The 12514-nt window shown below is 43.4% G+C and overlaps 1 protein-coding gene across 3 annotated transcripts in view; it reads left to right on the plus strand.

Annotated features, from left to right (window-relative positions):
* PLEKHG1 (pleckstrin homology and RhoGEF domain containing G1) overlaps positions 1-12514 on the plus strand; it is a 336066-nt gene that overhangs the window by 187284 nt on the left and 136268 nt on the right. The window contains exon 1 of one of the 3 annotated variants that reach the window (XM_077486367.1): positions 9525-9755. The exons of the other annotated variants lie outside the window; for them this stretch is intronic. Within the exon in view, the coding sequence (XP_077342493.1) occupies positions 9746-9755 (10 nt within the window). The 5' untranslated portion in view covers positions 9525-9745. Of the gene's footprint in view, positions 1-9524; positions 9756-12514 lie in introns of those variants that run through there. 3 annotated transcript variants of the gene reach the window in all.

Raw genomic sequence — 12514 nt, forward strand, 5'->3', positions numbered from 1 at the left:
GGGTGTCATTTGTGACTGTAATAACTGTTAGGGCAGTTAGGGTTAGCCCCCTTTAGTTCTAAGGTACCCCCCTAACCCCCCCAATAAAGGTTTAACCCCCTGATCACCCGGCGGGTGTCATTTGTGACTGTAATAACTGTTAGGGCAGTTAGGGTTAGCCCCTTTAGTTCTAAGGTACCCCCCTAACCCCCCCAATAAAGGTTTAACCCCCGTGATCACCCCCCGTCGCCAGTGTCACTAAGGCTGGGTTCACATTGCAGCGGTTTATGAGAACGGATGTGATTCGCACCGCACTGCAGTGCAAATCACATCTGATCTCTGTGCGATTCGAGTTCAGCCATACAGATAGTATGGCTGAATTTGTGTCGCACCCGCCGCAAACTCGCACGGGACCCTTTTTTGGTCCGCAGCAGAATCGGATCGCATGGGTGTTCACACCATGCGATCCGAGTTTGCAGATCGCACTGCGATATGCGAACTGATCTGGGGGTGTCATTAACATTTCACTGACACTCCCAGCAGTTCGCATAGGGCAGTGTGAACTGCCGCCGGGAGGCATGCGATGCGGGAACCCGCCGCGGATTCGTGGCGTTCCTGCATCGCTCCAGTGTGAACCCAGCCTAATAAGCGATCGTTTTTCTGATCGCTGTATTAGTGTCACAGGTGACGCTAGTTAGGCAGGTAGGTATTTAGGTTCGCCGCAGCTTTTTATAGCGCCAGGGACCCCCATATACTACCGCATAAAGCCCCCTGATTGCCCCTAGTTAACCCTTTCACCAGTGATCACCATATAACTGTTACAGGTGACGCTGGTTGGTTAGTTATTTTTTTATAGTTTCAGGGCACCCGCCATTTATTACCTAGTCTCACTAGTGTACCCCTAAATTTAGGGGTGTCTACTTTCCAAAATGGGGTCATTTGGGGGGGTTTGTGCCATCTTGGCATTTTATGGCCTTCAAAACTGTAACGCCCTTAGAAAGCCTGAAGGCGGTGCTTGGTTTTCGGGGCCCCGTACGCGGCTAGGCTCCCAAAAAGTCCCACATATGTGGTATCCCCGTACTCAGGAGAAGCAGCAGAATTTATTTAAAAAAAAAAAAAAAAAAATTTCTAATTTTCCCGCAACTTGTGGCAAAATATAAAATATTCCATGGACTCAACATGCCTCTCAGCAAATAGCTTGGGGTGTCTACTTTCTAAAATAAAGTCATTTGTGGGGGTTTTGTGCCATCTTGGCATTTTATGGCCTTCAAAACTGTAATAGGTAGTGAGAAGTGAAATCAAAAATTTACGCCCTTAGAAAGCCTGAAGGCGGTGCTTGGTTTTCGGGGCCCCGTACGCGGCTAGGCTCCCAAAAAATCCCACATATGTGGTATCCCCGTACTCAGGAGAAGCAGCAGAATTTATTTTGGGGTGTCATTTCACATATGCCCATGGCATGTGTGAGCAATATATCATTTAGTGACAACTTTGTGAAAAAAAAATAAAAAAAAATTAAAGTTTGTAATTTTCCCGCAACTTGTGGCAAAATATAAAATATTCTATGGACTCAACATGCCTCTCAGCAAATAGCTTGGGGTGTCTACTTTCTAAAATAGGGTCATTTGTGGGGGTTTTGTGCCATCTTGGCATTTTATGGCCTTCAAAACTGTAATAGGTAGTGAGAAGTGAAATCAAAAATTTACGCCCTTAGAAAGCCTGAAGGCGGTGCTTGGTTTTCGGGGCCCCGTACGCGGCTAGGCTCCCAAAAAGTCCCACATATGTGGTATCCCCGTACTCAGGAGAAGCAGCAGAATTTATTTTGGGGTGTCATTTCACATATTTGACAACTTTGTGTAAAAAAAAAAAAAAAAAAATTTTTGTCATTATTCAATCGCTTGAGGCAAAAAAATAAAATATTCAATGGGCTCAACATGCCACTTATCAATTTCCTTAGGGGGTCTACTTTCCAAAATGGGGTAATTTGGGGGGGTTTTGTACTGCCCTGCCATTTTAGCACCTCAAGAAATGAGATAGGCAGTCGTAAACTAAAAGCTGCGTAAATTCCAGAAAACATACCTTAGTTTGTAGATGTGACAACTTTTGCGCAAACCAATAAATATACAGTTATTGACTTTTTTTTACCAAAGACATGTGGCTGAATACATTTTGGCCTAAATGTATGACTAAAATTGAGTTTATTGGATTTTTCTAATAACAAAAAGTAGAAAATATCATTTTTTTTTCAAAATTTGCGGTCTTTTTACGTTTATATCGCAAAAAATAAAAATCGCAGAGGCAATCAAATACCATCAAAAGAAAGCTCTATTTGTGGGAAGAAAAGGACGCAAATTTTGTTTGGGTACAACATTGCATAACCGCGCAATTACCAGTTAAAGCAGCGCAGTGCCAAATTGTAAAAAGACCTCTGGTCATTGACCAGCAAAATGGTCCGGTCTGAAATGCATTCCCTGCCTTAAGGTAAAACATGTCCTACTTGCATTTCCCCCATACTTACCTGAATCCTCACCCAGTGCTGTAGCGATCTGTAGCCCCTCTCTCTTACAGTCATAGGACAGAGAGACAAGCAGCAGGAGCCGTTGTCTCCTGCTGCTGTCAATCAAATCCTGTGAGGAGGGAGCAGGGCCATGCTGCATATGTCAATGGATACACACAGCAGTTCATACCATTGTGGTGCAGTGATGTGTGTTAAAATAGGTTCTTTTCTCAGTGTGGTAGGTTGTGGTACAAACTACTACATTGCAACACTGATGCATGAATAGAACTTGTGACGATTCAAAATTGTTTCAACAAAAGAAAGAAAAGGTAAATAGTGTGATGCTCTAGGATCAATGAATTGTCAATGTATACTCCCAAACCACACCACCGGATTTGCGATCAGCATTGCTTGGTGTTGTGAATGAGCCCTAGGTTAAGTGGTTACTTACCCCCCCCCCCCCCCCTCTATTTTCGCTAAAGTTCTTTAAAGAGAAAGTCTACTTCCCTTCTGCCTCATGTGTAAACTACAAAGGAAAGCATTTTCAGGACTAATCAGTGCTTGGGCAGGATTCCCCAGTACATTATGTCAGTCTTTATCATATCTGCTCATTTTTGTGGTGATCATTAACCACTTCAGCCCCGGACCATTTTGCTGGCTTAAGACCGGACCACTTTTTGCGATTCGGCACTGCATCGCTTTAACTGACAATTGCGCGGTCGTGCGACGTGGCTCCCAAACAAAATTGACATCTTTTTTTCCCACTAATAGCGCTTTCTTTTGGTGGTATTTGATCACCTCTGCGGTTCTCATTTTTTGCGCTATAAACAAAAATAGAGCGACAATTTTGAAAAAAATGCATTATTTTTTACTTTTTGTTATAGTAAATATCCCCCAAAAATATATAAAAAAACATTTTTTTTCGCTCAGTTTAGGCCGATACGTATTCTTCTACATTTAAAAAAGAAAACGGCAGCGGGCGGGACTTTGTATGAGGTATGTATTCAAAAAAAAAAAAAAAAATCGCAATAAGCGATTATTGATTGGTTTGCGCAAAAGTTATAGCATTTACAAAATAGGGGATAGTTTTATGGCATTTTTATTAATTCTTTTTTTTTACTAGTAATGGCGGCGATCAGCGATTTTTATTGTGACTGCGACATTATGGTGGACACATCGGACATTTTTGACACCATTGTCATTTATACAGCAATCACTGCTATACAAATGCAGTGATTCCTGTGTAAATGACACTGGCAGTGAAGGGGTTAACCAGTGGGTGGCAGTGTAGGGGTTAAGTGTTCCTAGGGGCATGTTACTAACTATGGGGCGCTGGGCTTTCTTTTAGTGAACACTGATCTCTGCTTCAATCACATGGAGCAGAGATCAGCGTCACGTGTTGCTAGGCAGAACTGGGAGATGCTGTTTACAACGGCACCTCCTAGTTCAGCCGGCCCGTGAGACGATCGCGGGTATGCCCGCGGCGATCGAGTCCACGGGACCCGCGACCGGACTCACAGGGATCCCGACCAGCACGCGAGTGCGCCGCCGGCGGCACGCTCGCGATGGCAGGGTGGCAAATTTAAAGGGACGTACAGATACGCCTATTTGCCTGCCCGTGCCATTCTGCCGACGTACATCGGCGCACTCCGCTCGGGAAGTGGTTAAAGTGGTTGTAAACCCAATAGCTATCTATTTAAGATTACCTTTCAGATTACCTTTCAGTACATCTGTGTGAATACGTTCCTAATGTATAACAATGATACAACTGTTCAATACAGCCGTACATTATATAAATGAAAAGAGTAGCCCTTAACCCTTTAACGTTCCGCTCCACCGTTTGGTAGTGCACATTTTGAGTCACGCTAACTCATTGAAAGCGTTAACTTTCAAGCGTTAAGCTCTAGTAAAGTGACTTTTGTCTAGGCTAGACCTGGATAGAGGTAAAAAATACCTGGAAGTGTTAGCCCTTGTACACACGGTCAGAGATTCCAACAGAATGTGTCCGATCGGACCGTATTGTCGGATAATCCGACTGTGTGTGGTCTCCATCGGACTGTTTCCGTTGGAATATCCAACAGACCAAGTTTTCCAACTTGTCTATAAAATTTTCCGACAAAATGCTCCGATCGGACATACTCTGATGTGTAGCCTACTCCGACGGACAAATGATCAGATCAAATTCCTACACCAAAGCTATTGGCTACTAGCGTGAACGTAGTCCCGTCGTAACGAAATAACGTCATCACGTTATGTACAATCGAATTTTCCGACAACTTTGTCCGACCGTGTGTATGCAACAGTTTCGGACAAAATCCGTCGGACAAAATCCAACGGATTTGGTTGTCAGAAGGTCCGACCGTGTGTACAAGGGCTTACACTTGCACATTACTTAACATAGAAATATCTCTGATGCTTATTCACAAACGCTAAATGAACATTAATATAAACTCTCACTGACGTCTGTGGCTACAAACCCTCTTCACAAGGGAAGCAGTGCAGTATTTCTGGTCTCAGCACTCTGCTCTCCCCCTCTCCCTGCTTACATTAGAGATTATAAATGAGAACATAGCGAGCTGAGCCTGCTAAAAAGAAAGTGAAATTTGAAGATAAATTGCTCCACGATGTTTGCAGATACAGAGGTCAGTGAGGGCTTAATAAAAAGCACATTCACTGCTTGTTAGGAATGTGCAACTTTTTGAATGTCTATAGCCTGGCAATAGTTCTACTTTAAAGCGGTTCCAAACCCTTACCCAGAGAAGTGATTATCCTCAGCTGATACACACAGATGAAACAAATGCTCCTAAAGTTGTACCTGTTTATCTGCTGTCTTCTCTACATCTGCTCGAAGTCCAGAATTTATATGGTGTGTCTGAGCTGTTGGGAAAAAAAGCTGGCGGAGAGCTGTGGCTGCACTCTGCAGAGATCAGTGAGGAGAAGCCTGTGAGCTGATTGGAGGGAAGGAACACACTACCCCTTCACACAGTATACAGGAACAGAGCTGAGGCTCTCAATCAACTGGAGATTCTTTTCACTGTCACCTTTTCATCTCTGGTGTAAGCAAAATGTGTCAGAAGTGATTCATGCTGATAGCAGAGAGAAATGAAGCAGCAGATATTACACCAAGACCCCTTTCACATGGAGGCGTTTTCCAGGCGCTTTAGCGACAAAAAAAGCGCATGTAGGGCGCTTGAAAGAAGCCTCATCTGCAATCCCAATGTGAAAGCCCAAGTACTTTAAGAGCCCTTTCACACTGGCAGCACCTGAAAAATGCTGATAAAGCGCTGCTTAAACTAGTGGCGCTTTACCAGCGTTTTTCAAGCGCTAGTGGGGTGCTTTTAACCCCCGCTAGTGGCCAAATAAAGGGTTAAAAGCGCATACAAAGTGCCGGTGCCAAAAGTGCTTTGCAGGCGCTTCCCATTGATTTCAATGGGAAAGGGCGCTTTAGGAGCGGTGTATTCACCGCTTCAAAAACGCTGCAAAGAAGCTGCTTGCAGGACTTTCTTTGATGCCCTGCCAGCGCAGCGCCTCAGTGTGAAAGCACTCGGGCTTTCACATTAGGATTGCAGATGATGCTTCTTTCAGGCGCTTTTTTTAACACTAAAGCACCTGAAAAACGCTCACCATTGTGAAAGGGGTCTTAGTGCTCAGGATTGAGACAAGTACACACTATAGAGGGATATGCTTTGTTCATATTTCATGTCTGAGGTTTACAACTACTTTCACCACTTCCTGCCCAGCCTATAGCAGATTGACCGCCGGGAAGTGGTTCTGCTACCCTGACTGGGTTGACATATGAGGTCCAGCAGGTTAACATGCTGGCGCGCACCCACGGGGGCCCACATCGCGGCGATCGTGATTGCGGCATGTCAGTCCGACACGCCGCGTCTCCGATCGTGTTAAGAAGTCTCTGACAGAGCCTCTAAACAGTGCTTAAGCAACCCCTAAAACAAGCAGTGCTTTACCACGAACACGGCCGCAGTCCCAGTGTGTAAGGGGTCTTAGTGGGCAGTACCTCCTTCCAAAATGGGACCTCTTCAACCAAATTAGGCTGCACCACAACCATCTCCCAATCATGCAATGCCCCAGTGGTGTGGCTTTTTAGGAGTTTCGGATATATTCACATCGGCACTTAGGGCCAGTACGATTAGTAGCAGCAGGAATCTCAGCAGCCCCATTTACTACAATCACCGATTGCTGGCAACCGCAGCTATTCTCGTCTCTCTGCACAGCCAGCGATTACCTACAGTGATCGCTGCTGAACACGCACATAGTGTGTCCAGCAGCAATCATGCAGGTATTCGTTAGCGGTGTGCACAGCAATGAATATACGTGGCTGCCGGCAACCTGTCATTATAGTGAACAGGGCTGACAGCCGCACCTAGCTACTGAGAGCCGCAGCAGGAATCTCTGATTCCTGCCACTACTATTCGCATCGGTCCTAATTTCCAGTGTGAATTTATCTTAAACAGGTGGCGACATAATGCCTCCACAGTGCCTGTCTAATTCCCCCTGAAAAGCATTCCGCTGCAAATTGCTCTTCAGGGGGCGAAGTTCACGTAAACAAGCTTTAAGTGGAATCCCAGAAATACTGTAAACAGGTTTCCTTTGTACATAAAACATGCACATTACAATATGCACAATTTTTCTCTGAGCGAGAACAAAAGGTAGAATTTAGTTTGTTTGAGAAAAAATTTCCATCCTTCTCCTTTGTCTTGACAAATGTCAGTTTAGGCTCCACTCACACTTGTGCGACGTGTCATGTGACTTTGGAGTCGCATGACAAGTCGCACCCCATGTTTCCCTATGATAACCGTTCATATCTGTGTGACTTCAAGTAGCTGTGACTTCAGAGTAGTTCCTGCACTACTTTGGTCCGACTTTCATGCGACTTGAGGTCCATAGGCCTCAATGTAAACCCTCAATAGTCGCACCTGTAGCATATAGATGCGATTTGGGTGCAACTTATGAAAAGAATGCCTAAAACTAAAATAGAATAAAAAAAACTGTGTGCCCCCTCTCCCCCCAAATGCATGCCAGATACTTTGGGTCTGGTATGGATTTTAAGGGGAAACCCACGCCAAAATGAAAAAAACAGTGTGCCCCCCCCCAAAAAAAAAAATCATACCAGACCCTTATCCGAGCATGCAGCCAGGCAGGTCAGGAAAGGGGAGGGGGGCATGTGGACTGGTATGGTTCAGGAGGGGCCTGGCCTGTATACTCGGAAAAGGGTTTGGTATGGATTTTGGGGGGACCTCACTTCCCCCCCCCCATTTACTTTTCTTTGCCGGTGTCCTGTCGTATAGTGTCCCCCATCGGATAGTGTCCGCTGTGTACTGCGCATGCAGTACACAGGACAAGCAGATTCTGAAAATAGCCGAAGATGAGCGCCGCCTGTGCCGCGAGTCCATGTTATAGCCCCACCATCCAAATGGACATAGAGTTAGAATAAAAAGAGCCGAGTGAAGCGAGGCCATGCCTGAAGCTTGGCGAGCAAAGCGAGCCCGGGAGGGGCCCTTTTAATATGTGCAGCCCTATGTCCACTTGGATGGTGGGGCTTGCGCTTCGACTCATGGCACAGTCATGGCACAATCGCCGCTAAAACGACGGTAAATTGTCGCTAAAACTAGCAGCGTTTTACCACTGATGCCCAGCGTTTTCAGTGTGAAGGTAGTCTAACAACCAGCTATTCTTTACTAAAGATGAGCTCAGGCGTGTTCGCATGCTCCACGTGCAGAGCCCGCCATGAAGTCAGCGCAGCACTAATCACAGGCAGTGAGACATTGCCCCGATGCGCGGCTGCAGAGATCGAGCACTGTCTCACTGCCTGTGATTAGCGCAGCGCCGACTTCCTGGCAGGCTCGCCACATGGAGCATGCGGACACGCCTGAGCTCATCCCTATTCTTTACATGGACTTTGAATTGGTCGATCGATAGCTATTCTTTACACAGATTTTGACTTTCGACTAATGCGGATTTCCAATCTGAAAATTTTGAATTTGCTTGAAAATAAAGGAATCTAAACAAATGTTTCCGTTCTGCACTTGTCTAATGATTTTGTAGAGCACAAACAAAAACAATCACATTGGTCAAAGCCAAAGTCGTAAAACAAAGTTTCAGGGTAAAGTTGCAATGGCAATCGCATGATTTTTTTTAAGTCGCACAAGTGTGAATGGATTCTAGACACAATAACCATTAGAAGATCAAACAAAGGTCCCGAAAAACAAGATTCTACTATTATACGGGCAGCTTTATGAACGTGAAAATCAGCAAACATTCACTGCAGATGAATCTTCCAGGTCCATGTGTTTTAAACGTCAACGACTGATTCACCGCCGGTTTGATGAACGTCACATTTGCCGCCTTACATCTAGAGCGTTCCCTATATGTTGCTCCACAAGCCATGCGAGGAATCCAGCGGCTCCTCATTTACACACGCTGTTTAACGCTCCGCCATTATCCTTGATTGCTTTTAAAAACAAGAGCTAATTGCTTTTTCCGAAGGTTTACAGTATGTTAACGTCGTAATAAACCCGGGGGTGTTTAAAGGGAAATCATCGATGAAGCCAATCTGCATTATGTTAATTACCCGTCCGTGTGTCTACCGCTGGCAGAAGCGAGCGTCTTTTTCCCCATTAAAACGGATTTCTTTGAAACGTATGGAGTGGGAAGGAATACGGACTGGACAATACAGTGAACCTTTCCCTCCGGAGCTTGTGTGTCTTTGTAGTGGGGATAATGGTAGAGAGCGGTTTCCACAGAGATTACAGTTTGAAAAGTGAGCACGTCGCCTAATAGCTGTTGTCATAGGCTCGGGTTCACACGCATAATACCATTGGCTGGGCCGTCAAGCGGTTCCCTGCACTTTGCATCTGGCTGCTTGAATGTACAGCATTGTTCATCCTTCAGAAAAGTTCCTGGGTAGCTGTAAATATGTCTGGAGGGAGTGAGGGAATCTGATTGGAAACTGGCAGCTTTCCTTTTAGTGGGAGGGAGAGGCAGGGGGGAGGGGTGCGAGGCTATTGAGTTTTACAATCCCAAACAGGTTGGGGAGCTTTTCACCACTCATATGGCTCTCCCTTGTCTTGTGGAGTGTTCCTGCAAGGGGATCTGTGCAGTCCAGACTGTGTGAGCTGCAAGGAACCTGCCAACGCTTTTTTACGTGCTCTGATATGCTGATTTTGGAGCTACCGGACGCATATGTGCTTAATGAATTCATATGCAAGATTTTCTCTTGAGTGGAATATCTAATTATTCTATCGGATAGCAACAATGCCTACAGGTGAGTGGACAGCTATTGTGTTAACAGGAGTTAGTTATTACATTTTTACTTTATGTTATAGCCCAATGTGGGTCATCATCAAATATTTCTTTAAAAAAAAAAAAAATTTGATATTTAAAAACATTAAAGCTGAAAAGATACATTTCAATAGGCTGCGGCATCCAGGTGATCTTGAAATCTGTAATAAGTTAAAAAAAATTATATATATTATAAATATTTGTATTAAAAAAAAATACATATAATTTTTTAATACAAATATTTATAATATATATAATTTTTTTTATTTTATTTTTTGCATTATACAGGATTTTATATAGCGCCAACAATTTGCGCAGAGCTTTACGATATAAAGATAGATAATTACAATACGAGAGGGTTGGAAGGGCCACCAAGAAATATGGGAAAGATACATTTCAATAGGCTGTTGGATTCAAGTTATCTTGACATGTTTGAACCAATTATTACTATTATTTACAGGGTATATATAGCGCCAACAATTTTTGCTCAGCACTTTACCTTTTTTTTTTATATATATATATATATATATATATATATATATATATATATATATATATATAAAGCGAGACAGAACAGTTACAAGTCAATAGGGGTTGGAAGGGCCACCAAGAAAGATGGAAAAGATACATTTCCATAGGCTGTTGGATCCAGGTTAGCTTGACATGTTTCAACCAATTAGTACTATTTATGTACAGGGTTTATATAGCGGCAACAATTTGCGCAGCACTTTACAATATAAAAGGGAGAAAAAAAAATGTTACAATACAATTCAAGACAGGACGGTTGGAAGGGCAACCAAGAAAGATGGAAAAGATACATTTCAATAGGTTGTTGGATTCAGGTTATCTTGACATGTTTGAACCAGTTATTACTATTATGTACAGGGTTTATATAGCGCCAACAATTTTTGCTCAGCACTTTACCTTTTTTATAAAGTGAGACAGAACAGTTACAATTCAATACAAGAGGGTTGGAAGGGCCACCAAGAAAGATGGAAAAGATACATTTCAATAGGCTGTTGGATCCAGGTTAGCTTGACATGTTTCAACCAATTAATTTCTATTATGTACAAGGTTTATATAGCGGCAACAATTTGCGCAGCACTTTACAATATAAAAGGGAGACAAAACAGATACAATTCAAGACAGGAGGATTGGAAGGGCCACCAAGAAAGATGGAAAAGATGCATTTCAGTAGGCTGTTGGATCCAGGTTATCGTAACATGATTCATACATCAACTTATTATTATTATTATTCAGGGTTTATATAGTACCAACAATTTTGCGCAGCGCTTTTACCTTTTATAAGGGGAGACAGAACCGTTACGATACAATTCAATCCAATCCAATAAAGGCTATCGCTTATACGCAAGGACCTGCATCATCTGGCAATCTTTAATAGCTCCGGGCCACGTTCGCATCTGAGCGACACTGCAGTATTGCATGGGTTTTGTTTTTTTTCGTTTTGCGCATGCTTTTGTGGTATGTTTTTGTAGTGGCACTATTTCTTTTTAATGGGCCTCCCTCCAACCTAAAAACACACCAAAGAAGCCCATACACCAAATGTTGGCATTGAGCCAGTTGCGTGTTTTTTTTCCATTATTTTAAAATGTTTTGTCGCACAACAATCGCAGCAAAATTGCACCGCGTTTTGGGGTGCCATTAAGAAATAATGACACCACAAGCATGTTTTGATTCTGGACTCGATGGCAGAACACAATTCTAATGTTCTAAGTTTGAACGGGATCAGGATCTATGTCATCCCGCAATCTTTAATAGCTTAAGTTAGGCGATAGTATCACTCACTTAAACACGAAACTTTCTGCAATATGGTGTAGAATTGGTTTGCCGTCTGATTCACAGCTATGCGTTTTTAGGCTGGATTCACACCTGTGCATTTTTAGTGCTTTTTGCAGATTTGCACTACAGTCCATTTAGCATGGTTTCCTATGGAACATGTTCTGTAGTGCAAAAAGCACTAAAAATGCATAGGTGTGAATGCAGCCTTAGTGCTTTTTGCAGATTTCCACTACAGAACATGTTCCGTGGGAAACTGTGTTAAATGGACTGTAGTGCAAATCACACAAAAAATGCATAGGTGTGAATCCAGCCTTAAACCGGGATACGCATTAATTACACAGGTTATGTGGCTAATTGAATGCACAGGTAAGGCACTTATGCCCTGTACACACGATCGGTTTTCCCGTCGAAATAAACTCTGAAGGTTTTTCAGACGGAATTCCACTCAAGCTGTCTTGCATACACACGGTCACACCAAAGTCCGACCCGTCAAGAGCGCGGGGACGTACAACGGGACTAGAAAACGGAAGTTCAATAACCAATAGCTTCCGTCTCGTACTTGCTTCAGAGCATGCGTCGTTTTTGGTACGTTGGAACAGCATACAGATGATCGATTTTTCCCGATAGGAATTAATTCTGTAGGAAGAATATAGAACATGTAATCTTTCTAGGTCCATCAGGATTTTTGACGTAAAAAGTCCGCTGGGGCATACACGCGTTCGGAATATACGATGAAAAGCTCCCATCTGATTTTTTTTTTTTTTCTGTCGGAAATTCCGCTCGTGTGTACGCGGCATAAGTGATTTTAATTACCACCTTAATCAGCCACAGAACCTGCGTAATTTAATGTATCCAGGTCTAAAGGGATGAGGTGGCAACCCTATGCAGAATCTGTGTCATCCCACAATCTTTAATCACTTGAGTTAGGCGATCGTATCACTT

The sequence above is a fragment of the Lithobates pipiens genome, unplaced genomic scaffold (genome assembly GCF_037356315.1).
Source record: "Lithobates pipiens isolate NorthernLeopardFrog02 unplaced genomic scaffold, aLitPip1_a1.2 Scaffold_18, whole genome shotgun sequence".
Lineage (NCBI taxonomy): Eukaryota > Metazoa > Chordata > Amphibia > Anura > Ranidae > Lithobates > Lithobates pipiens.